Here is a 25,191-nt window from a genome sequence, read left to right on the forward strand (position 1 = left end):
AAAATTAAAAGTAAACGCTCTCTGTGCTGCGAAATACCGTAAATTCATCTATAAGGAATTAAGAATGGTACTTAAATTTTTAAGTTTACTTATAATGAAAGCAAAATTCTAAAAGTGGATGGAGCATACAAGAAATGCTATCGAAATATTCTTTCACGGAATCATGTTCGAGAACAAGATATCGTGTTTGGGTCAACGTCCTTGTTTTGGGTTGAACAAAATCATCTTTGTTATCATCCATTATAAGCAGTGATCACTGGTTATAATTTCTAACAATATCTTTGGTGTGTTTGTTTTCGTTTTTCAAAGCGGTGAATGTGGATGTTCAGCTGTTGCCACTAGTAATACTACAGATATTGAGGAAGGAAATCTTGCTAACCATTAGTAAATATTTTCAAAATAGAAATGCAGCCTATGCAACCAATGCAACCACAGATGCCAGGAGCTATGTCCCAGATGGGACCACAGCAGCCTGGGAATCCACAAGTAGTACAGCAAATACCCCAATCTCTGACACAACCCCAGGAAAGGCTAGATAATATTTCCAAAGTGAAAATGTTAATCGGTCCTCTAAGAGATTCACTTTCGGTAAGGCAACTGTATAATATCTATAGTTACAGACTCTTTCAGACGTTTTCCCCTTCGTGTAAACCTTATTATGTTTCAATATTATGATTATGTTGTGGAGGTATTGTAACCGCACAGATATTCAAAAACCCTTCTAGCCGTAAGTTTTTCTCCGTTGTTAACGTACTTGTGTTACTAGTGTAACTGTCATTATTTACTATAATAAAAAGCAGCAAAAAGTATTACATCGCAGTCACAAATATATGTTACAGGAATTGGTTTCCGCCGGAGTATGCAATTAACGTAGCTGCTGTTAGATCATGAACAGCTAAATGACAAAAAAATCATATGGAACACTATAATATCACATGGCTTCTCGAGATCAGCACTTGCATTTGGTACTGTTATATGTACAAAAAGGACACATGTACTCTAAACACTGCAGAGTAAATGAAAATCGATTTGCCTTTGGAACATCTTAAAGTTTATGTATTGTATTACGAAAATTGTTAGAATCTACAAGGAGTGCGTGTAATTCTTCTATGACTGCCAAACTCATTATCTGTGCTATAATTGATTATAAGTACATTTGCTTACTACTTAAGGTGCTGAATTCGTTCTTATCACATCATGTTTCATACAATAAGCACTATTATTGTTAGGTGATTCTCAAATTCTTGAGCTTTTTGTGAAGGAAATTACATTAGCTACCCTTAATGCTTCATTAATTTTCAGGTATTGCCAAAGATATGAGCATGTCAGTGTTCACATAATTTCACGTACATGTAGCTGTATCAAATATGAATGCCATTAGTGGGCATCTCAATTTTTTTATTTTTCATTAAATGTGAAGGTATGTAGGGTGTAACAGAACTAACAAGTACTTCGTATATAGAAAGATACCTTGAAATACAATACTGTATTTTTGATCAAAACAACATATCTGTAGATTTTAGGTTTCATTCATTTAGTCATGGTGTAAATTGGCTAAATGAAATTTTAGTACATGCAAACAGACATTCTTACTCAAGCTACAGTTTTCTTTTTCTGTGGTGGTTCATTGTATCAGTTTTGTTTGCTTAGTAGAAACTGCAGTGTCTGTCGTTCCTGCATAATACACATCCTACATAATCCAAATTCTATTTCATACAGAAGTGTGCAGTTTGTTGTTTTATTTAAATGAGAACCCACAATTCTTAATCTGCTCCAGTTAGAATCGTATTTCTTTGCACAGGGCAGTCATGGAATTATTTGTGTGTGGATTCTGCTTAAAGCCATTGTTTTGGGCAATAGAAGCACAGTATTAGCAGAAACGTTTGTACTTCATGCATTGTACAGAGATGGTCTTTAACCAGTATGTTTCTCTCCCATTACCTCTACACCCTTTTTGAAATGGAATTCCCTTTATGTTCATTCTTTATAAGGTCCTAGAGAAACATTGCAAAACAACTATTTGAATCAAACTGCCAGGTGTACAATCTGTGTAATACACCATTTTTTTCATATGCTCTGTATGCCCTCATAGGCATACCAAGTCCAAAAATGCAACCACTTTCTTTACCTACTCTTTACCAATTGTTTTTGTACGTTCGATACTGTAAACAACAAACGTATTACATCAGAGTGGTTTAAGTGCCAGCAAAAGACTGAACCTGCCAGACAAACCTCTTTCTAGTTTGTTGCATTTCAGGGAAGAATGGAAAATAATTCCAGAAATATGTGTTCTTACAAAGCTGCAGAGGCTTTCGGGACCACATGATGCATTGCCTGTTGGCATTTGTCTTAGGATTTTCAGTCAATGTTTTTTGATTTTTCTGAGGTTTTGCCAGCATGAGTGGGTGCCAGTACCAAAAATTCACTCCCTGTTGCTGGTGATGGACTGAAGTTGAGCTCACAGTTGGAGATTATATCTAACTGTCACATCAATGCCTGCTGGCCTTCCAGGATCACACTGTGGTTCTCCTTGTTACATGAAATGGCCACTTGCTTCAGCACAGGAATCCAGGATCCATTTACATTGAGGCATTCTTTTTTCTTGTTAACATTATTATCACAGTTACAATTTTCTCTGGTTTCCCTGAACAAAGAAGCATTGTAGTTCTTCTCCATAATTAGAACATACATGTCAGTGAGTTTCATTATGTGGTCTGCCTCCCATTGCTCACTCTCTACCATGTCTGATTTCACGGCATTAAAGAAGCGTCTGATTCCACTCATCTGCTTTGACCCATACATCATTAACATGGTGGAAATGACTACTTCCAATGTATACAAAATGGCAACAATAATATCACTACATACACCTGCCAACAAATGCAGAAAAAAATAAAAATTACACAATAATGTCACTCAATCAGCATACCCCACCCCTTGAAATAACAGCCTCCCATATCTACAAACCAAAGCTCTGCCCCTCCCTTACTTCCTCCTACCAAACTGTAACTCATCAATTTCAGCAACCACCCCCAGCCCACCCAACTTCCCCCTATACTTGGCATAACCTGAACAAATCTCTTGACAAAAATAAACCAATCCAAAACAGTTCTTTCACTCACACCAATCTCTTACGCACAAAAGCTTACAGAGGACTGAAAACAAAAATAATAAGTGAGCTAGACAATATTCCTTGTGGCCAATCCAGATTTCGTGATTCACGTACCACATCTTATCACCTGCCAGATATTATCGCAAAACAGTGCCACATATACACGTCCCTGGTCCAAGCTGCTCAAACTCTTGTCATTCTCATGTTGTCGACACAAATGTGACACCTAACATGAGACCAAACATCTGCAGAAAGTTTATGAGAGACATCATATCACCACCTATCTCAAAACTTAATGATACACTTGTGAACTTCACTGTCATATCCATACCTAACAAAAATGCAGTAAAACAAATTAGACACCAAACTAATTAGACCTAACAAAAAGGCCAAACATATAAACAAAAAAACGTTAATAACTCACTGAAAACACTTCCACAACCCACGTTACTGCACCAACTATGTAAACTCAAAACCATGTTAATAAAATCACAACCCAATCTCAAGGGAACCCAGTATGACACATTAAACTCAACATGTACTTGTGCACCACCCGAGGGCACCATCAAAATCAACATGACATCTACAAACGCAACCAGCTCAAAAACTCTGCACCCTAGTGACGTCACACACCACAACACCATTACATTGCGGGTCAAAGCCAATGGGTGGAATCAGATGCTTCCATTGACTCAATTTCTCCACCTGTCCTAGTCTGCAATATCTTTTATGTTTGATGGATTATCTGATCATTCCAACATAGAATTTTCCACGTGCACACAGTGTGAGGTCTGTCACCTGTGGGATGTAGAAAGGCCACACTCCACATTTCTTCTAATGTGTCACTTCATTGTATGTTAGATTTCATGACTCTTCATATGCAACTGGTGGAGTACCCATTGGTCTTTAGAACGAATTCCAGGTGTTACATCCATTGTGCTGTGGCTTTCATGCTCATTTTACACACATTATAGGTGTGTTAATCATACCTCATTTCTTACGTGGCTGATGATTTGAAAGTTTGTGCAGGTATTGGCCCATGTGTGTCAGTTTTCAATACATTCTGTGGGCCAGATTCTCACCATTCGTCATAACCACAACATCTAGAAAGAGCGGCTGTTGATCTTTTTCTACCTCCACAGTAAATTTAATGCTGACATGGAGCAGCCTTAAAAGTGCCCTCAATACTGTTCAGTGTCCAGCATCCACACGTAAGACCATTTCTTAACATGATGGATTCACATCTCTGATTACCCTATGAGACACATATTAGTACCTCAGCATCTCCGTGGTCCTCTGCTGTGACCATCCGGTGTCAGGCAAATCCTACAGTTGCTGGTGAAGAGAACCTGTTGACACTGATCGAAGTTCCAGTTCTGGTTTTCCACCTTTTTCATACAAAATGGTGCTGGTCTTGTATGTCGTTGGCTTGAGAGACCAAACACAGCCTTCCCAGTTGACTGTAAAACAGTAGCATACAGTTCTGTTTCATTCTCCTTTGGGTAACTGCCAGCAGTAATTTGCAGATAGTGATCATCAGCTGGTGTGGACGACTGTGATCGATCACTGCACATCTGATCTTCAAGGTCTTATGTCTCACAGTAAATACTGAATGTTCCAATGGCCTCACTGTTGTTTGCAGTGGGCAACGTTCCAAAGTAACACCCCTTCTTGCTGTAATAATGAAATGAACCATCTGACATGTCAGACTGAACTACCGTGACACTGCAGGTTTACTTTTTACTTTTGTTACATAGATGGCAGTACTTGCACTTTCCTGTGGTCGTAAGAGGTTCTATGATGCGGTTTCTGAAAAATAATTAACAAAATTAGAAAGAAACAGCAATTGCAAATCATGACAGTGTTGCAAAAAACTCATTTCAACACTTAATGTCATATTCTCATAAGGTACACCCTGAGGCAGTGAGAGATTAGTCATTTTCTTATGTTGGATGCCCTAAAATGTCTGCACAAGAGTACGAAAATTTTCCCGCCTTTTAGATGGGAGACAAGCCTGTCTTTTCTGAGCATCATGGTGACAGTAGCTGTCGGATAGTCTGTAACAGATGAGGCATGTGCCTTGATGCAGGGCATCTTCTAGCTTGAAATCCCCTCGTCTGATAGTCCTAACAGTATCTCAATAATGGTTGTTGAAGTGGAGCATGATTTTTAGCAGAGGCATCATTTCCTTGTAAGAGTGATACAAGCAGATTTGTCACACACAACTGATTTGTAATCAGTCTGAAATAACACTTCATTGCCACAGCCTGGCATAAAGTAATATCTAAGGGCCTTTTTGAACATTTGTGTATAAGTAGCAGTACTGGGCAGAGCAGTGTATATGGCAATATGTGTCCAGTGTAAACAGATTCTGCTAAGTGCCTGAGTAGTCTGTAGCTAGTTTTCTTCCATAGTTAATTTTCAGTATCAAATGTCCTTGTCATTGATGCAGTGTTACACTCTTTACTTTGTGTGTTCCATAGTTTTCTGGTCATCTTTTTCAGCAACACTTCCTTTACTTGCAGCTGTGCTCAGAAATTTATTTCCAGAGAGGTACATTATAATGTCTCTTCATTACTGACTCATGGCACTTGATATAGATAAAATCTCCCACATTTTGAAGCTGTCAGGACGATGAAAATACTATCACTTTTGTCTGCACTCCTGTCTGTTGTAAACACTACCTTCACTGGAAACAAAATATCTGGGAACTGAATTGCCAAGCATGATGCCGACCCCTCTGACTCCTGTTATAAGTTGCTTTTTTGGAGTCATTGTACCTCCTGTCATATGCCTAGTTTTCCAGCAAACTCCCCCATAAAATGAAGACACTAAACAAATCATATTAGTAAGCAGTTAGCTTTTCAGTGGTAGTAGCTGTTGATTCCTAAAATATATTACTCAACCCAATGCTGCATGATAACTGAGAAGATGTTACGCAGATTCACTGTAGAAGGTGTAAATCATTCTGCATTTGCCTGTGTTGTGACATCACTTTTGACTTCCAAGTTTGTACACTGTTAGGGGTTGAAACCAAGATCTCCAGATTTTGTGAATATTACCCTACCAGCTGACTGTATTGTCGATGCTAGTAACACTCTTTCACTGTACTAATCCCTACGTCAGTTCTTCTGTTAATTGTTTGGGTAGTGCACTTAGGAGAGCATTTACATTGGGAAGAATAGTTGGTGACAGTTTTGTTATACCGTCCACTGATTTTTAGAGTGCAGGAAAAGTTTGAGTTACTTTCTTGTGTTAATCCTCCAGGTTTTCATTGCACACGACCCCAAAGTAAAAATATTCTCAATCTTGCTGTGTGTCTATTTACAACTGAGTATCTCCACTATTTAGTGAGTTGTTCAAGTTCACATAATTGATAAGCACCTCCCCTCACCTTTCTAAATTGATAAGGGCATACATAATGTCTGGTGTTGTGATTGGTAACTATGTTATGTCCATAAACAAACAAATTTTTTTGGTGTTGTTAAACTGACATGACTCCTGTGCGCCATTCTCAAAGGTTCATATCTGCATACTATTTATCTCCTGGTCTTATACAATAAAACTGTTTCAACATCATTCATAAAAATTAATGGATTGCTTATTCACGGCGTGTCTCATTTCTTGCACCATGACATGTCCTACTATTTATAATTTCCCAAACAATCATCTGAAGCAGTAAAATATCAGTTGACAGGTGTGTAGCTTATGTAGATAGATACTGCTTAGTAGAACTTGCAAAATCAACTGCTTTAATTAAAATGTTAAAATCTGTTACTGCTTCATATGGCAAGAGTCATAATCATCTGATTTTTTTCTGTTTATCACAGCTCACAATAAAGAGTGCAGCACAAATTCTTCATCAGAATTATTTGGTGGATGTTGGGCCACAGTAAGTATAGAATATAATAATAAAGAATTATTATTAGTAGTGTTAACACATTTTTGTAATATATTGTATCCTTTCAGGAAAGCTGTGGATGTTCAGCCCCCAAGATTTGATAAGAGTATAGAAGAATTTTATTCTATATGTGATCAGATGGAACTCCACTTGGTATGTTTGTTATTCTGTGACTAATTAGTTAAAAGATATAATGTTTTGTTTCTTTAATGTTGAAAGTTTTCTAATATATCAGTGAATTTGGTTTGAGATATACTTGTAGCACAGATTTGTTTTCTCCTCCTCTCTCACCACATCACTCTTGTACAACAGTCCAGATTCAGCATTGTTTTCCTGAACTGTTTCCAATCTTTGGAGGATTGAGGAACCTTCAATTCTGAATGCTTTCACCTTTTTTCTCCTGCTATATTTGAATTTTTGAATTTGAAGATCCCTTTCTGAATTGGTAAGATTTTGTAATTTATAAAGGATAAGTTAAATGAACAATTAAAATACTGTCAGGGTGGGCAAATTTAAACTCTAGTGAATATCTCAGTTAGACAACTAAATACAACACATACCAATTGTGGTGAAGGTGTTAAGTATCTTTATATTTTTGTGTGAGACAGGCACACAAGCAGAATATCAGACATTACTTGTGACACATCATGTTTGTCTTTAGTTTCCAATATTGGAGTGTGACCTCACGGTATTTACAGGCCTACATTGGTGTACACAGTGTACATGTGAACTATGAGTTATCTTAGACACAAAGGCTTGTGTAACTTATCAGAATTTACTGTAGTATCTAAGTGCCATAGAAAGTTGATAGTACACAAAACCATTAATGGAGGACAGGGGTTACTGATTCATAACAACCGAAACTGGTTGGGTAGTGTATAATCCAATTTATCACTACGATCCACTAATTTAGTAGAAACTTTGTTGTTCTGTTGTTACTGTCACATCATAACATCTGTTCCTCCAACATTACTGGCTCTCTGTTACCTTTAACTTGTTTTGCCAACAGGGAAAGAGATATGTAATATGCATTTCTAGAGCACACTGTGATGTTATCTGATAGGTACTTCTGCTGTGCCTTCATTTCTAAAATTATGCCCGTTACACAGGTTACAACCCTTTTTTTAATCTTGCACAATAAATTTACAAATTCACAGTATTTGCTGTTAATAGTCTAAAACTGTCATGCTGCATGCTCAACTCCCGTCAACGCAGCTCATAAAACCTGGTACCACAGGAAAGGAGCCAGGTGGCCCTTGATGTGAAGCAGTCTTTGAAATCGAACATGTTGCACCTACCAGTAATTGCTTATTACACTTCTGAGTGTTCAACTTTGTTCTTGGCCATAGTTTGGTAGTGGCCATTCATTCTTGTGGACAGCAGATTTGTTGTTGTACTTGCATGAAAATCCGTGGAGTTACTGCAACAGAGTTGATGTATGGAATATGAACTTTCACGGGTGGCCCTGCCTCTGGTGGGATATGATAAGCCTGTGATGGGACTGTTCTAGGAAGTGTTGAGTGGCTGGATTGGACAGGTCATGCACATGGTTCATCTGCAGTATATGATCACTGTGGTGAGGGCTTGGGAGTCTGAAGCAAACCGGCAGCCACAAATGTAGACAGGCCCATGTATTGCCAAGGTTGTTTCAACTATATTGCAGTGGTTTTGTTGGGGAAGCCATTACACATCCTCCATACAGTCCCAGTCTCTTCCCATGCAATTTCCATATTTTCAAAGCCCAGAAGAAAGACATTCATGGGCGTTGATTTGCTTAGGATGAAGAGGTGTACACATGGGTACAGTCTTGGTTCCATCTTGTCGCACAGTGAGCTAAATATATTAACAATTATGTTTGAAATAATAAACAGTTTACTAAGCTATTTCCATCTGTCTCATTTTCATGTGATGGCCCTTTATGTAAGAAATGCGATCAAAATATAACAGGAATTTTTTAATTTAATGGGCTTTATACATCCGATTTTAAAAAACAATATTGTGTTGGTTCCCATGTTCCAGCTGTTTTAAATAGTTTATTGTTGACAGATGAAGAGATTATACTCAGCAAATTATTACTTTCAAAAAAGATGGATCAAAGAATTTGCATTAAATTTTACTTGACAAGTGGAATAAAGTGCAGTAATGCATTTGAAATGTTGGCTGGGGCTTTTGACGAATTTACTATGAGTAAGACAAGAGTTGTTTCAAAGAGGGTCAAGAGGGTGCAGAAGACAGTGACTGCCCTGGAGGCCCTAGCGCAACAATTACTGATTACAATGTGGAAGAAGGAGAGAGAATGGTTCTAGGAAATTACTGAATCACCATCAGAGAGGTTGAGAGGTTACTAATGATGTTGGCATATCCTTTGGGTCATGCCAAGCAATTTTTTCAGATCTCTTGGGCATGAAACGTGTATTTTTCTCCGATATTGTTGCGTTTTGGCCAAAAATGACATAGTGTGGACATCGCTCAACAATTACTGAATGATCCAGAACTTCTAAAAATGATTATAACATTATGGAACATGTGTATATAGGTATGACTTCGAAACAAAGGCCCACTCGTCCCAATGGAAACAACCAGAAGAGCCAAGGCAAAAAAAAGAAAAAAAAAAAAGTTTGATCACATGTGAAGGTTCTTCTCACTGTTTTCTTCACTTACAATGGGATAGTGCATAATGAGTTCCTGCCTTATGCTTGTACAGTCAATAAGAAATGCTACCTAGAAGTTATGCACCAGTTGCATGAAGCAATCTGTAGAAAATGACCAAAACTGTGGCAAAACCACTTGTGGAAATTGTGTCACAATAATGCTCCTGTTCACATCCCAATGATTTTTTGGCAAAAAACAAAACTGTTATGTGTCTCAGTCACCTTATTCACTGGACTCAGCCTCCTGCGATTTCTTTCTGTTACTGTGGCTGAAAAGAACCTTCAAAGGACGTTTTGCCATCATTGATGAGATAAAAACGGTTGTTGAAGGAGCTGAACGCCATACAAAAAATGAGTTCCAAAAGTGCTTCCAACATTGGAAAAAGTCCTGGCACAAGTTTATTGTATCTGAGGGGTATTACTTTGAAGGGGACAAAGTTGATGTTGATGGATGAATAAAAACTCTCTAAGAAAAACAAAAATTCTCATTACTTTTTGATCGCACATCATATCACTATATGTTAAACATTCTCAAAACTGTGGAAGAGGCTTTTCCAGTGATACCTCCTCGGGTGGGGGCACCCCTCAGCTCACCCTTAGTTGGATGCAGCTGGTATAGGCTATCTGCCAGGTGGCTCAATCACAGGCAGCACAGCCCTGCCCATGTGTATTCAATAGTATCACATAGAATATGACCCATTTGCTAGACTGCCCTCACGTCAGCTCTTTGCTCACCCCTGCCCACCTGTGACCAAGCCTGCCCAGCTCCTTGCTGGTGGCATGCAAGCTGTAGAATATGTGAAATAAATTGTGTCATAAATGGAATGGTACATTCCAAATTATGTTCACTATATGTGACACGAGAAAATAAGGTAAGTAAGGTAGCTAGCAATCGTGAACATAGGGAAAAAGGCACTGATCAGCAGTAGAAACAAGCATAAGAATCATACATTTCCGACTTTTCACATACAGAAATACTTACACAATTCATATCTAATTATGTGCTGCACCAGAAGATTCCCTAAGCAGTTGGGATAGTATGTATACAAAGGACAGAGCTGTCAGAATAGGGCATGACTAATATAACTTGTTTCTGTATGTAGTAAAGTAGGTTAATTTTTCACACATACAGTTCTTGGTGCTGCTTGTACTATTGACTGTGGAGCCTTTTTTCCAGTTTTTTCATATTCAGTACGTACCTTATATTACTTATTGCATGTTGATCTTTTTAACAAATTAAATATAACTTTATTTAAATGTATCTAAAAACAAAGAATCTGTAACTTACCAAACGAAAGCGTTGGTATGTTGATAGAGACAATGAAAACAATAAAAAATACACAAACAACACACAAACGCACACACAAATTTCAAGCTTTCACAACCCAAGGTTGCTTCATCAGGAAAGAGGGAAGGAGAGGGAAAGACGAAAGGATGTGGGTTTTAAGGGAGAGGATAAGGAGTCATTCCAATCCCGGGAGCGGAAAGACTTACCTTAGGGGGTGTGCCTGTGTGTGTATATGTGCGGATGGATATGTGTGTGTGTGTGCGCGCGCGAGTGTATACCTGTTCTTTTTTCCCCCCTAAGGTAAGTATTTCCGCTCCCGGGATTGGAATGACTCCTTACCCTCTCCCTTAAAACCCACATCCTTTCGTCTTTCCCTCTCCTTCCCTCTTTCCTGATGAAGCAACCTTGGGTTGCGAAAGCTTGAAATTTGTTTGTGTGTTTTTTATTGTTTTCATTGTCTCTATCAACATACCAACACTTTCGTTTGGTAAGTTACAGCTTCTTTGTTTTTAGATATATTTTTCCCACGTGGAATGTTTCCCTCTATTATATTCACTTTATTTAAATGTTGTGAGAAAGTAAATTATGGATAAAGTGACTACCTAGTTTGTACTGAATATTGTGAAATAGATTGCTGCTAGATTTGCTACTCTCTAATGAATGCACTGTTCAATTTTAGCTAATAAAAGACATTAATGTTTATGTTTGACAGAAGACATCAATAGAATGCCTAAACCAGCTGTCCAGTAGCCAGCGATACCTTCCCTTACCAGTGGCTACGGCACGAACAGAGCCTTTGCCAGCACAGGATGTTGGCTCCCTAACATATCCACAGTATCTGGCAACCGTGCGAGCTCAAGTTGGTTATACAAAGGAAATCCATGATGTTCTTCTGGCTGCTGCACAGAATCTTGGTATGGGAGAGTGAAACTAATTATTTTCCTTGCTGCATCAGAAATATGATGCAATTTTATCTATGTTTTGATATTACAATTTGAATTATTTGCTATTTTTCCTTATTGAGAACAGGAAGCCATTTAGTTAATTTTTTAGAAGTTTTACAGGACTTTTACCTTCACAGTTATTAATATCATAGAGTGACTGGTAAACTTGACAATTGTGTTACAATTAAGTGTTCAATAATGAAGTATAATGGGAGTGACTACATAGGTGCAGTAGTGTGTAATGTAAGGCAGTTTGTCAGTAAAAAGGAAATATCTGGAATGCGAAAAGTAAGTTAAAATGTTAAGGAATGGATAGGAAGGAAAACAATACAAATTCTGGACCAATAGACACAGGATGCAGGAAAGATGCCCAAGTTAACAGTAGACTGAAACGCTGTGGTTAATATTCTTGTGCATCTATTAACTTGCTTAATGGAATTTTATTAATTATCTCTTTTAGATATGTAAGTAAATAATAATTTATGTGAAATGTACATTATTTGAAATGCAATGACACATTTCTAAAGTAAGATTTATAAAGTACAAATGCATAATTATTCTTTTAAATGGTACAAATTCATATCCTGAAACTAAAAAAATAGAAATACAAGTATCATGGCATCTGCTACAGTTTCTATATAAGATACAGAAAGCAGAAGTGTCATACACTGCTCACATGTCATGAGAGATCATCAGACCAGCACATAGTTATTGTGTGTAAACTGCAAATTTTCTAAAATTGGAGACAAGTCACTCTAAATTTTATCTGTAATCAACTAGTTTTGTTAAATATTTAAACTGCAGTACTATGACAGACTCGATATAGACACTGTGCATATTAGATAATACACTGAAGCGCCAAAGAAAGTGGTATTGGCATGCATATTCAAACAGGAAGAATAAGGTGCTGCAATCGGAAACGCTTATCTAAGACAATAAGTGTCTGGTGCAGTTGTTAGATCAGTTACTGCTGCTACAATGGCAGGCTATCAAGATTTAAGTGAGTCTGAATGTGGTGTTACAGTCGATGCACGAGCAATGGGGTACAGCATCTCTGGGGTAGTGGCGAAGTGGGGATTTTCCTGTACGACCATTTCACGATTGTACCATGAATACTAGGGGTCCGGTAAAACATCAAATCTCTACCATCGCTGCAGATGGAAAAAAATCTGCAAGAATGGGACCAGTGACGACTGAAGAAAGTGGTTCAACATAACAGAAGTGCAACCCTTCTGCAAATTGCTGCAGATTTAAACAGTGGGCCATCAACAAGTGTCAGCGTGCGAACCATTCAATGAAACATCATCAATATGGGCTTTTGGTGCCTCAGAGACAAACGCCCAGTCATGTACCCTTGATGACTGCACGACACAAGCCTTTAAGCCTCATCTGAGCCCGTCAACACCGACATTTGATTGTTGATGGCTGGAAACATGTTGCCTGGTCAGACTAGTCTCGTTTCAAATTGTAACAAGTGGATAGACGTGTACGGTTATAAAGACAGTCTCAGAAATCCAATGACCCACATGTCAGCAGGGGATTGTTGAAGCTGTTGGAAGTTCTGTAATGGTGTGGGGCATGTGCAGTTGGTGTGACAGGTGACATGTACGTAATCATTCTGTCTGATCACGTGCATCCATTCATATCCATTGTCCATCCCGATGGACTTGGCAATTCCAGCAGGACAATGCGACACCCATACACCTAGATTTGTGACATGGTGACTCCAGGAGCACTTTTCCAAGTTTAAACACTCCCGCTGGCCACTAAACTTCCCAGATATGAACATTATTGAGCACATCAGGGATGCCTTGCAATGTGCTGTTCAGAAGAGAACACCCCTTGTACTCTTACGCATTTATAGACAGCCCTGCAGGATTCATGGCATCAGTTCCCTCCAGCACTACTTCAGACATTAGTCGAGTCCATACCATATTGTATTGCGCCACTTCTGCGTGCTTACAGGGGCCTTACACAATATCTGGCAGATGTAACAGTTTCTTTGGCTCTTCAGTGTAGTGTAAAGGTGATAACAAGAAAAACAGAACTTCTATAGTCTGTTGGCTTCATTTTTAACTTTTTGCAAAAGAAAGATCTTCCAGATCTGCATCGATTAAATAAAATATTTGTTTTCTATTTGTCAGCCAGACATGTTTCTACATTCATATTGTGTGTGTGTAGGAGGAAAGGGGGGGGGGGGGGGGGAATCACACTCATCAGGCAGTGCCTCCATGGTTTATCTCCCCAATATGAGAAATCAAACAATGGAAAATACAGGATGGAATGTAACAATATGAGAGAAGGAAAGTTGCTACTCACTGTATAGTGGAGATGCTGAGCCACGCTAGGCACAATAAAAAGATTCACACAATCATAGCTTTCGGCCATTAAGGCCTTTGTCAGCAGTACACACACACACACACACACACACACACACACACACACACACACACACACACACACACACACACACACACACACACACACACTCATGCAAGTGCAACTTGCACACACATGTGCAGTCTCAGAGAACTGTAGTTTCAGCTCTCTGAGACTGCAAATGTGTGTGCGCTTAATGGCTGAAAGCTATGATTGTGTGAATCTTTTTATTGAGCCTATCGCAGCTCAATATGAAAAATGCTATTTTCATTTAGTTCTGACCAAAGTAACCTCTTGATTGTCTTAGATTTTTCTGAATCCATGGATCACCACTGGATCATTTTGAACCTGATGACCCAGTCTTTTCTGATCTTCTGTTTTGACTTCTGTGCTAGATGAGAATGAGCCAAGAATTAACTGTGGAACTTCCTTGACACTATCACTGAACCAATGCAATACCACTGGCCCTGTATGCCTGCTGTTTGTCCACTACCTCTTTTTGTTCTGATTTAAGTTTTATATTGGACGCCTGTTAGACAGGGATTTGCTCGGGTCTGCAGCGGCATTTGTATTGGTGCCTTTTCCTGCAAGATCCTCACATTCCAATATGACAATTTCACTATGTGTCTGTGAGCCAATAATCAGTTGTAGAACTTCATTTGTATTGCCACTCAACCCTGCACCGAGCAAGGCCAGGATGGTTCCTTTGAAAGGGCATGGCTGACTTCCTTCCCCATCCTTCCCAGATTGAATGAGACTGCTGTTTGATCTCTTCCACCAAATCAAACCAACCTCAACACTGCAATTGCAATAGGCCTCTAAAGATCTTCTTGAGACTGTTCTTCCACTTGCATGTTGGAGGATTTGGAATAGGCAACTTATGGTGATGCACTATTTCCTCCTCTGGCAACAGGACCAATCAGTACATGGTGCTTGTGGCATACCACTGTCAAAACAATGCTCTTTATTTTTTTATCTTTTACTTGCTAAAAAGAACACATCCCTACATATACGTAGGAATGGTCCTCTACTGTGGATGTATGTTGGAAACAGACAGGTCCTACCCTTTAGGTGTGGGTTAGAAAGGGTAAGACAGGTTTCAAAATATTCTGTGATATCAGGATTTGTCTCCCAGTTACTATGGTGAGGGTTTAACTGGCATGAAAATGAACAGATCTCTCCTCAATCAAACAGCAGACAGCTGATCATAGAATTAGCGGCTCTCTGACTTGATCTTAGCTGTTAACCCTGGAACTGGTCTAGGTCTCTTGATCCACAACACAATCAAGTTCTTCTTTTACTTTTAAGCTACATAGTTTTCAATAGGCTACTTTCCTTTGATGCACAATACCATCTCGCAACAGGACCAACGAATCTATTGTGTTCAACGTACCACTGTCAGAATGAAACATTGTAGTTGATTGTGTTTTATTTGCTAGCATGGTTCCGTATTTATATTTACCTATTGCTCTGTACTGTATGATAGATTTGTATTACAAGGCAGAATTTAATTTTCAGTTTTTGAAAATTTATTGTAACTAGATAGATTAAAAAATCTTCTCATCACCAAGTGGCAGCACCTTTTTGTGTTTGTGTTCTGCCGCTACTTGATGAGTAGGCTTTTTTTAACTATCCTGTTACATTATGCAGAGTGTTTCCACAAAAGCATGCAAAAATTTAATAGGACATAGAGTATGCTCCACTGAAAATTTGAGGTAGGGAATGTGGGGACAAACAAGCCAGCTTAAGGAGATAATAGGAGTAAAATCACATTACTGTTTACTTTTTAATTTACAGTAGTTACAATTAACTGCAAATACTATCATTGACACAACTGACACCATGAATGTACCATTCATACCATATCTTACAAAATGTGGTGAAACTGGCGGCCATAAACCTCAGTGGGAACATGGGATTGGTGAACAAGAGTCTGACGCACCCTGACGGATTTCCCTGGTGTGTTTCAAATCACATCAAAGGCAGCTGCAATTCTGGCAACTAATTCCATCTCCATATCTACTGGGCTCTCATGCACAAGTGACTTTAGAAATCCCCATAGGAAATAATCAAGGGGATTCTGGTCAGGTGACCTTTCAGGCTGTGGAATAGGACTTCCCCTTCCAGTTCAGTGACCAGGAAATACAGCATTGAAATGGTTTCAGATATCCACACTGAAGTGAGGTGGTGCACCGTCATGTTGCATCCACATCCTCTCACAAACAGCCAGGGCTACATTCGCCAACAACTCATGAATCTCAAGTACAGGTGGCCATTCAGATGGCCAAGTAGAAGATATTTCCCATTGAGATTGTCGCCCACATTGCTGGCCCAGATATCCACAGCAAAATGTACTTGATTATGTGACTTTACTAGAGCATGAGGGTTTTTTTCATCCCACACAAAGGTGTTCTTGCTGTTCGAAATACCATACTATCAGATGAGGCCTCGTCAATAAACAGCACGATTTGGAAGAAATCTGGTTGATTAGTCTATTGTTGCAGCAACCACTGATACAATGCGGCCTTGGTGCAAAGTCAGTCACAAGCATTGCATGGACTTGTTGTGGGTGTCATGGGTGTAATTGTTGTTCACGACGTACTCACCGCATGCTAGTATGTGCAGCACCCATTTCACGTGCAATGCGATTATTTGTAGTGGGGTCTGCTGCAAAATGTTCCAGCACCTCCTCCTCAAAATCGGGTTATGCGAGTGGTCTTCATGTTGCCAGGTCCCTCATTTCTTCTTTCCAATGAACCAGTCTCCCACATTCATTGATCAAGAGAAATAAACACGCATCATGATGGATGATGCCTGCAAGGAAATTGTTCCCTGTACAGTATTTCAAGCAGTGAGAGCGTTGCAACGTACTTCCCCATACACAAGGGGCATGTCATTGAGTTCCGTCAAATTGTACCAGTACTGCTCCATCATACTGTACTGTATGTCTCTGAATAGCACTGAGTAACGAATGGGTCTGTCATTGATTCATAGTGCATTCTGTTGTGGGACAATGTAAATATGATACAACAGAGCCACCTTATGGACAAATAAAGAAAACACAACGTGCATCATGACTTCCTAGTAATCAGCTTGTCCTCCTTGTTTCCTTACAGGAAGTGAAGACTGTATGTAAATAAACAGCATGGTATGTGTAAACTTGCACACATCTTAGTTGTAAATAAGCTGCAAAAACAGCAATGCTAGACAAAGTGGTAGAGAAGTTTACTTCCGTATCTCCTTAAGCTGGCTTCTCTGACCCCAGGTTCCCTACCTCAAATTGTTCATTGGAGCATTCTCTATGTCGTCCTACATTTTGCACGCTCTTACGGACACACCCTGTATTTTCAAAGTCAGATTTTAAATATGATATCAGGATTCAACACCAGAGACGGGAGTAGAGTATTGCCCCAGTGGAAGGTGGTACATGCTTATCAGGGCTGCTTGAAATAGTAAAGACTTATGGAGTAGTTAGAGAAGTATGATTAAATTGTTTTTTCACCTGATCTGGCCCGCATCTCACCTGCCCATGCTTATTATAAACTATAAAATGGAAATGTAATTGAAACAAGTTTCATATTAATATAATAATCAGTCAAGCAGGTGCAGTATTAATGCAGTGATGTAGGACAAATGAACTAAGATTTTTTACCCAAATATAATTTTCTATATTGTTTGGTATCGTTAGTTCATTTGTGGGCTGTGGGGAGCCTCTGTCTTTAGGAGGTCCCAGGCCTGCAGCCCTGGTTTGCCCTCCCCTAAATCCAGCCATGTGCTGTAATATGCCTCTTCTGTGCTGCAGAGTCAATGACTTGTTCTCAGACTGGCCAAGAGTCATTATTGGCGTGAGTTGCATCAAAGGGCATATCCACGTATGATGTTGGCTTCGTTGTCTTCTGTGGAGGCATGATAATGTCCGCAAGTTTTCTTCTGGTATGGAGAAAATTAACTGATGGAATTGTTGTAAAAATTGCGTCACACTCAAAATATTAAATGAAATATGGTATCTGGACTTATAAATGTTTGTATTCTGCAACATTTTTTGTGTTGTGGCACCGCAATTGGAAGAAACAAAACAAAAAATATATTTGCTTTCTGCAGCCGCGCAAAACGATCCAGCTTCATTTACATCTACATTTATGGCTACATCCATACTCCAGAAGCCAGCATATGGTGCGTGGGGGAGTGTATCCTGTACCACCACTAATCATTTCCTTTCCTGTTCCAATTGCAGATAGAGCAAGGGAAAAATGACCGTCTATATGCTTCTGTATGAGCCCTAATTTCTCATATCTTTGTGGGCCTTACGTGAACTGTATGTTTGTAGCAGTAGGATCATTCTGCAGTCAGTTTCAAATGCCAGTTCTCTAAATTTTCTTAACAGTGTTTCTTGAAAACACCACTTGCTGCCATGTCTCTGCACAATGAAGAAGAATAGAGGTATTTTACAAAGTAAAGAGTTTATGTCTTTGTTGTCAGAGACAATTGCTGGTATATATTTAGTAATATTAATAGAACTGAATTTACAAACTTTGGTATGAAATAATTGATTTTTGTGGACACACCTTTTTATGAATTTTTCTTTTATGTGAACAAAGAGATCGATGCCACTGATGATGTAGGATTCCTAATGTATCATTGGCTTGGTTACATTGCAATATGAATAATTTTTAACTTCCATCATTTTAAAGAAGTTAGGGGTGATACTCTGTACAAATTAAACAGTTTGTTTGCAGCTAATGGGACATTTAATACATAGTTCAATATATGGCCCAACATAAACACATCAACATCAGTTATGCAGAATAATTGACATCCTCTCCATTCTGCAAGAGCATTGGGAACTTCTTATCTTTAATGTCTTCCTGAATTAAGTGTTTAACTGAATCTACTGGATTAATTATGTGAGGTTCCAGTATTCCTTTCTGTGCGTTTACTATGACAAAAATTAACAATTGATATTCTCTTTCTAAACCTGTAAATATTGATACTAAAAGTATTACTGTTTGTTAATGGTAGTGATCGTAGTTGGGTGCTATCTCTTGTGATTAGAGCTCTTATCTAGTCTGTCATGTATCTATGAAACTTTTTTACATTTCTGTTAATTATTCCCTCATTACATGCAAGGCTAGCTATTGTGTGATTGAAACATGTCAAAGTTGCTTTGACTACTGATACATGCTTTCAACTGTGCTACCTAGGTGGTATACCAGGAATATGGTTGGTCATTACTTTAGTAGCAGCATCAGTTATGGAAATTGCTATCAAACTCTGGCTCTGGCCCAAGCAAGACTCATGTCACCTATGCAGAATATTCTGGTAGCAGTTATATGTAAGTGCTAAGTGCTATCATCTAATAGAACGTGCATTGAAATTTTCGTGTAAAAGTTCATGTAGACACTGGCTGATCTGAATCAGCTTGGGTCTTCATCTTGTAGGAATGTTTCCCTACCTGATTTACTAAACTGAATACTTGGTAGCAAGATGTGGCATGTTAAGTGCTGTAGGAACAGTGCCTACCATGGTTAGAAAAAAATGACACTTTTTAACACTGAATTGCCACACAAAAAGAATATAAATTAGTGTCAAAAATTAACGGTTCTTGGAGAAAGTCACTTGCTGATTTTTAAGGAAAATAAAGGAGCTTGTGGTAAGAGTGGGAGTCACTGCAAGAAGTTGCCACCTCATCCCAGATTATCCACCAACACTTTAATGAGTTTCTACTGGCATGAGGTGTTGGATTAATTTTGTCTCGCAGCAAATATCGACACGCAAGATCAGGAACAAAGGTCACACAGCCACCACACACGTTAACAGTGGTGACAGGCAGACTTGGATAGTACCCACGTAGGCACAAAACGCATGCCTATCAGAATGTTTGCAGTGAAAATTTTCAGTAAGTCACTGGGCTCCAGGGCAGATGTGGAAACAATGTGCGTGAATTTTTAACATTGAGTGTCTTGATATCAAGCATGTTTCCATGTGCTGTATCCATCACAGCCCAGGTGCAGGACCAAACCAATGTTGATGCCATTAGGAGATGAGCCAGACTGAGAGCAAAGGTAGGTTGGCGGGAAGCCGTGCTGGAACCCGAGCTACCTTCTTTGAAACAGTAGCCAGCAACCATAGTATCCTGGTATACAGTCACACGGCAGAGTCAACGGCATTGTAATGGTACTTTGACTACCGCGCCTCTGCCAATACAAAGATATAATTTACGATCGCGCATGCGGAAGAGCACTGCGCCAGCAACCGATTTTTATAAATAATTCTGATTTTTTTTTGCGTAGGTGTTTGTTTTTAACAACTAATTGATTACACTCTCTCTCTTGTCTTCATACAAAAGATGTGTATTTTTCGGCGCTGTGTTAAATATGCTTTTGGGTGGAAATTAAAATTAATAGTGATTCGAAATGGTTATCGCCGAATTTGTAAATTGATCCTGACAGTGACAACTTGAAGAAGTTTTCAACAGACGGAGAAAAGTGAAAGACGGGTCGTCCTACAAGAGAATTAGGAGGACAGCCATGAAGACTATATTGTAATTAGTACTGTGTTTCTAACAAGATTATAAGGTAAATTTCAACTAGTTTCTGATGCTGTTTCCATACAGTCGCTTTTTGTAGTGTTGCCGACCCGGTCTGCCATGCACGGTCAAATTACAGCACTATCTCAATCAATAATACGAAGTCCGCCTTATCCGTAACTTATTCCATCAAAATTCAAAACCCAATCAGATTTTCTATTTTGTATTTTCACGGCAGAACCCCGAGGAAAACTCACTGCCTTAGCGGATGGACATAGCGATCTAGGAATGTGTGAGACTGCTAGGGTTGATGTGTATCTATGGGTTGCCACAGTCAGATAGAGACAGCCCTGCAAAATCTCTTTGTTTGCATTGCAGATCAAAAATGGTACTAATGACGCCAAGATTGTGTAGATGAATAAGAGAACAAAACGTAGTTTGGGAAGTTACGTATCATATCTTTGCTCTTCTTTCTTTTTTCTTGAATCTTGGTTCTTGTTTATTGGTTTTTGAGTTCTCTCCACTTCAGAAACTCTTCCTCACTGTCATTATGCTACCTAAAACTGTTGTAATCCTCACTTTAGATGCAACAACAGATAAACTTCTGTAACAACAGACAGTTTCATCTATTAGTCCACAAAAATAAACAATAATAGTTCTTGATGAAAATTAATATAAGCCATAGTTCCAGATAGAAATTAATATGCAGTAGTTTGTGATTGAAATTAATGTAAGGCCAAGCACTACTAATTTGCTCTTGGTACATATAGTAAGACTAATAATAAGAAAAGCTCCATTACACCAAAATATCATCTAGGTAAGCAAAACAATAAGGTAACCCTCACATTACAATGTACAAAAACTTGTGCGAAGTTTGAGCAGCAGTTTTGAGTCCAAATGGCATTAACAAAACTTCAAACAGCCCAAAAGGGACTGTCACTGCCATTTTAGATATGTTTGGTTTGGCCGTGGGAATCTGTTTGTAAACCTTGCGGCAATCTGACACATTCAATATGGTCCCCCTGACCAGCAAATGAGTGAAGTCTGGTATGTGTGGCATGGGATATCTGTCCAGAAGAGTTCAGGTGTTCAGTGCCCGATAGCCACCACACGAATGTCACAAACCGTTTTTCCTACAGACGTGGTGTTGCAGGGGGGGACCATGTATGGTCAAGTGATACCTCCTTGCAACCTCTCGTCGAAAACATCCTCCATTTCACGTAGGCAATCAAGTGTGAGTCTGCGAACATGGGAGACCGGTGTGCCTGGTGTTTGAATGTGGTGCACCATCTAGTGCCTAACTATGCCTCTTTTTGTTCTGTACCACTGTGGCTCGGCTCAGGTGCTGCCACAACAGGGGAAGTGCTGGGGGGGGGGGGGGGGGGGAGGACTGTTGTTGCACCATCAGCTGTTTTAACATCAGTTGAACTGTCTGCAGGTCAGACTCCTCCAGTGTGCAGTCTTCAGCCTTCCATTTTCTGTGCGTAACTTGTTAGAGATGCTCCTTTTTGCATCAGTCTCCTCCTCCAAACTATGAATGGTCACTTGCAGGTTGCAGTGACAATGCTCCCACCAGCTTCTGTCACCCTTCAAGGTAGGTGCACTGAGCTCGGGCAGGTGTGAGATGTTAGCTGTTCCCTGTACTCTGTGGATAATGCTGCTGTTGGTGGAATGGGTGAGGCATGTGTTGTGTAATTCCTTGGTCAATGCGTGTTTCTTCTGGAAATCGACATCCAATATAGGTTGGTCGATGACGGCCAGCACCAAGGTACGCCTACATTTCTCTGCGAGTCCAATGTCAGTCGCCAGTGTTTTTCATCCATATGTTGAATGGCTGAGTTGTTGACTACTTTCAATTGAACCTCGTTTGTGCATTGTCTGAAGGGAAGGAAGTAACAGGGAGGATGCTGACTTCTGATCTGGTGTCAACTAGAAATGTTCATCCTGTAGAGCCATCAGAGAAGAACAGCCTTTGTGAAGCTGTGTGTCTGACAGCTGTTGAAGTCAATTTGCATAATATTGGCTCGTACTGAAACAGGCGTGTCTTGCTCTTCTGTGAGTTTAGGAGCAGATGGTGGTCGTCACAGTTGGCTGTGCCTAAGCCAGGCTGTGAGAGGCTTTTGGGTACAAACATGGTGTCCTGCACTTGGTAGCTTGAGAGTCAAAGCGCTTTTGGAAATATCAATAATCATTTTCATTTTTTAAACACCTTGGGGTCAGCATCGTGTGACAAAATTGTGCGTGTGGGGTCAAGAGATTTTCATTCATGTCTGGCAACGCAGGCCAAGGCCACCATGTCAGCCGGATTCAGCCATTTTTGGTGGGATTCAGCAGCGGCCAACACAGCATGCGAGTTGCACAGGGTATGTGCTCTATCAGCCACTTGCAGCAGTTCACTTAATGGCCGACTCTCCTTCACTATCGAGGTTAAGCACACCAGCGGAGGCAACTATTGTTGCCAAGTGTTTGAAAGTAAGATGCTTCACAGCACACAAAGATATCCTATAGCACATAAGAGCCTCCTAAATTTGGAAGTCGGCCTGTTGCTACATTTCTTGTGATATGGTATCTCCTTTAGTCACTGATTTATAGGTTTTCTTCATAGTTCAGAAGGTTATCAGCTGGAGGTCAGCTTTGATGTGAAGAATGGACAAGGCATTCAATCTCTCCTCGGACAACATAGAACATACATATGGTTTCAGTCTTTTAAGAGATGAAGTATTTTGCTGAACAATTTGCAAGTGCCATACATAGAAATATTCTAAGAGCAATGTCAACATTCAGAAACACAGACTGTAACCTTTGTTTTCGTAAAAATATACTCATTTCGACTGGTATATTACTAAGCTCAGAAGATTTCAAAAGTTCTGCGAAATGTACAAATTCACTAGGGAAGGAAGGCTCTAAATCTGTCATATGTCGCTTGGAGTTTTGCTGCACATTCAGCACTATCATCAGGAGAACTGTTCGTAAGGTTACTGAAAGCTGTGAAGGAGTCCAATAGTGTTCTATAGCTTCCCTTCCTCCTCACTAATTCGACGTACAAGTTGTCGAGTACTTGCAGAAATGTTTCGACTCTTAAATTTTTCTCTTCCAGTCAGAAAAACTTCTTCAGAGTCCACTTCTTCGTCATCATGAAGTTTGCATTTTTGTGATCTTTTATAGGTGCATTCATAGTCTATACCAGTCACAATCTCTATGGATTTATTTTCATAATAGTTGAACATGCCACGAATAGATGCAATAAATCCTACTAGTGATTCATATAATTCGTGCACTATTTTAGTATCAATATTTACACTTTGCAATTTCAGATTTACACTATTAAATCTCTGGAGTATGTCCTTCCAAACTGTCGTCATGAATACTGTTTCTAATCTGCTGAGTTGATTCAATAAAGCTGAAACCTCATATTGCACAAGTGGTTTTTCAAGCGTGTTATTGGCAATATGTGCGAGGGCATTGACAATGCCCTCCCAGTTTTCATATAGACTTACACACCCTACCTCGCTTGCTGACCAACGTGTTTTTTTATAAACTTTCTACCATTTTGCTTCTTGGTTTCTTGAAAAAAAGAAGTTTATCCCAGCACTGTGTAGAAGCAGAGAAAAAATTGTAAAAGTTTTGCACTACATTTAAAAATGAACATGCTTCCCAGCAACAGCTTGCAGCACTAGTGCCGACTAAATTCAAAGAATGTGCTGCACAAGGCACATAATGCGCTTTTGGATTTTGTTCTTTTAATGCGTGCCTGCAAACCAGTGTAGGTTCTTGACATATTGCTTGTGTTGTCATATGACTGGCCTCTACAGTCAGTAATATCAGTGGAATTTGTAGACAGGACTTTTAGTATGGCCACAGCTAACTTTTCGGACTTGTGTCCCGGGTTGGTAAAAACAGGAGGAAACGTCCAACAAGTTCACCATTCTGTTTCACATATCTTAACATGAAAGATAATTGACCAATATGTGAAATGCCTGCAGTAGAATCTACTATTACAGAGAAATATTTGGCCTGTTTTATTTCACTTATGATAATCCTTTTAATCGTTCAGAAAGAAGCTCTATTATTTAATCACAGATTGTTGAAGAAAGATAACTTGTATGTACCTGTCCTGGATTTCCATATCATTCAATGTGCACTGCGAGAAAGGGATCAAACTCAGCTATAAGTTCAAGAGACATCATAAATTGACCATTATGTAATGAATGGAATCGTTCAACGTATCCACGTAGGAGAGGTCCACGACTTCTTAGCTTCTTCATTACTGCAGACACCCTTTTCAACACACTGTGCCAGTACATTTTTTTCTGTCTCAACATGTGATGGTTATCTATTGTTCCAAGTGACTTTTTTCTTGTTAAGAGTTATAACTCAGAATTTTTGTGTT

The 25,191-nt window shown here is 39.3% G+C and overlaps 1 protein-coding gene across 3 annotated transcripts in view; it reads left to right on the forward strand.

The window, feature by feature from the left end:
• The first annotated feature begins 285 nt into the window (after positions 1-285).
• The window catches only part of LOC124711162 (mediator of RNA polymerase II transcription subunit 29), a 54,410-nt gene continuing 29,504 nt past the window's right edge, over positions 286-25,191 (forward strand). For 2 of the 3 annotated variants that reach the window (XR_007005435.1, XM_047241084.1), the window contains exons 1-4: positions 286-588; positions 6,943-7,004; positions 7,082-7,166; positions 11,665-11,866. Coding sequence is in view for 2 of the 3 variants with exons in the window: in XM_047241084.1 (XP_047097040.1) it covers positions 406-588; positions 6,943-7,004; positions 7,082-7,166; positions 11,665-11,866 (532 nt within the window). In the remaining variant the exon portion in view is untranslated. Of the gene's footprint in view, positions 589-6,942; positions 7,005-7,081; positions 7,167-11,664; positions 11,881-25,191 lie in introns of those variants that run through there. The other variant, XM_047241074.1, reaches the window with a different exon arrangement.

This window comes from Schistocerca piceifrons, chromosome 1 (assembly GCF_021461385.2).
Source record: "Schistocerca piceifrons isolate TAMUIC-IGC-003096 chromosome 1, iqSchPice1.1, whole genome shotgun sequence".
Lineage (NCBI taxonomy): Eukaryota > Metazoa > Arthropoda > Insecta > Orthoptera > Acrididae > Schistocerca > Schistocerca piceifrons.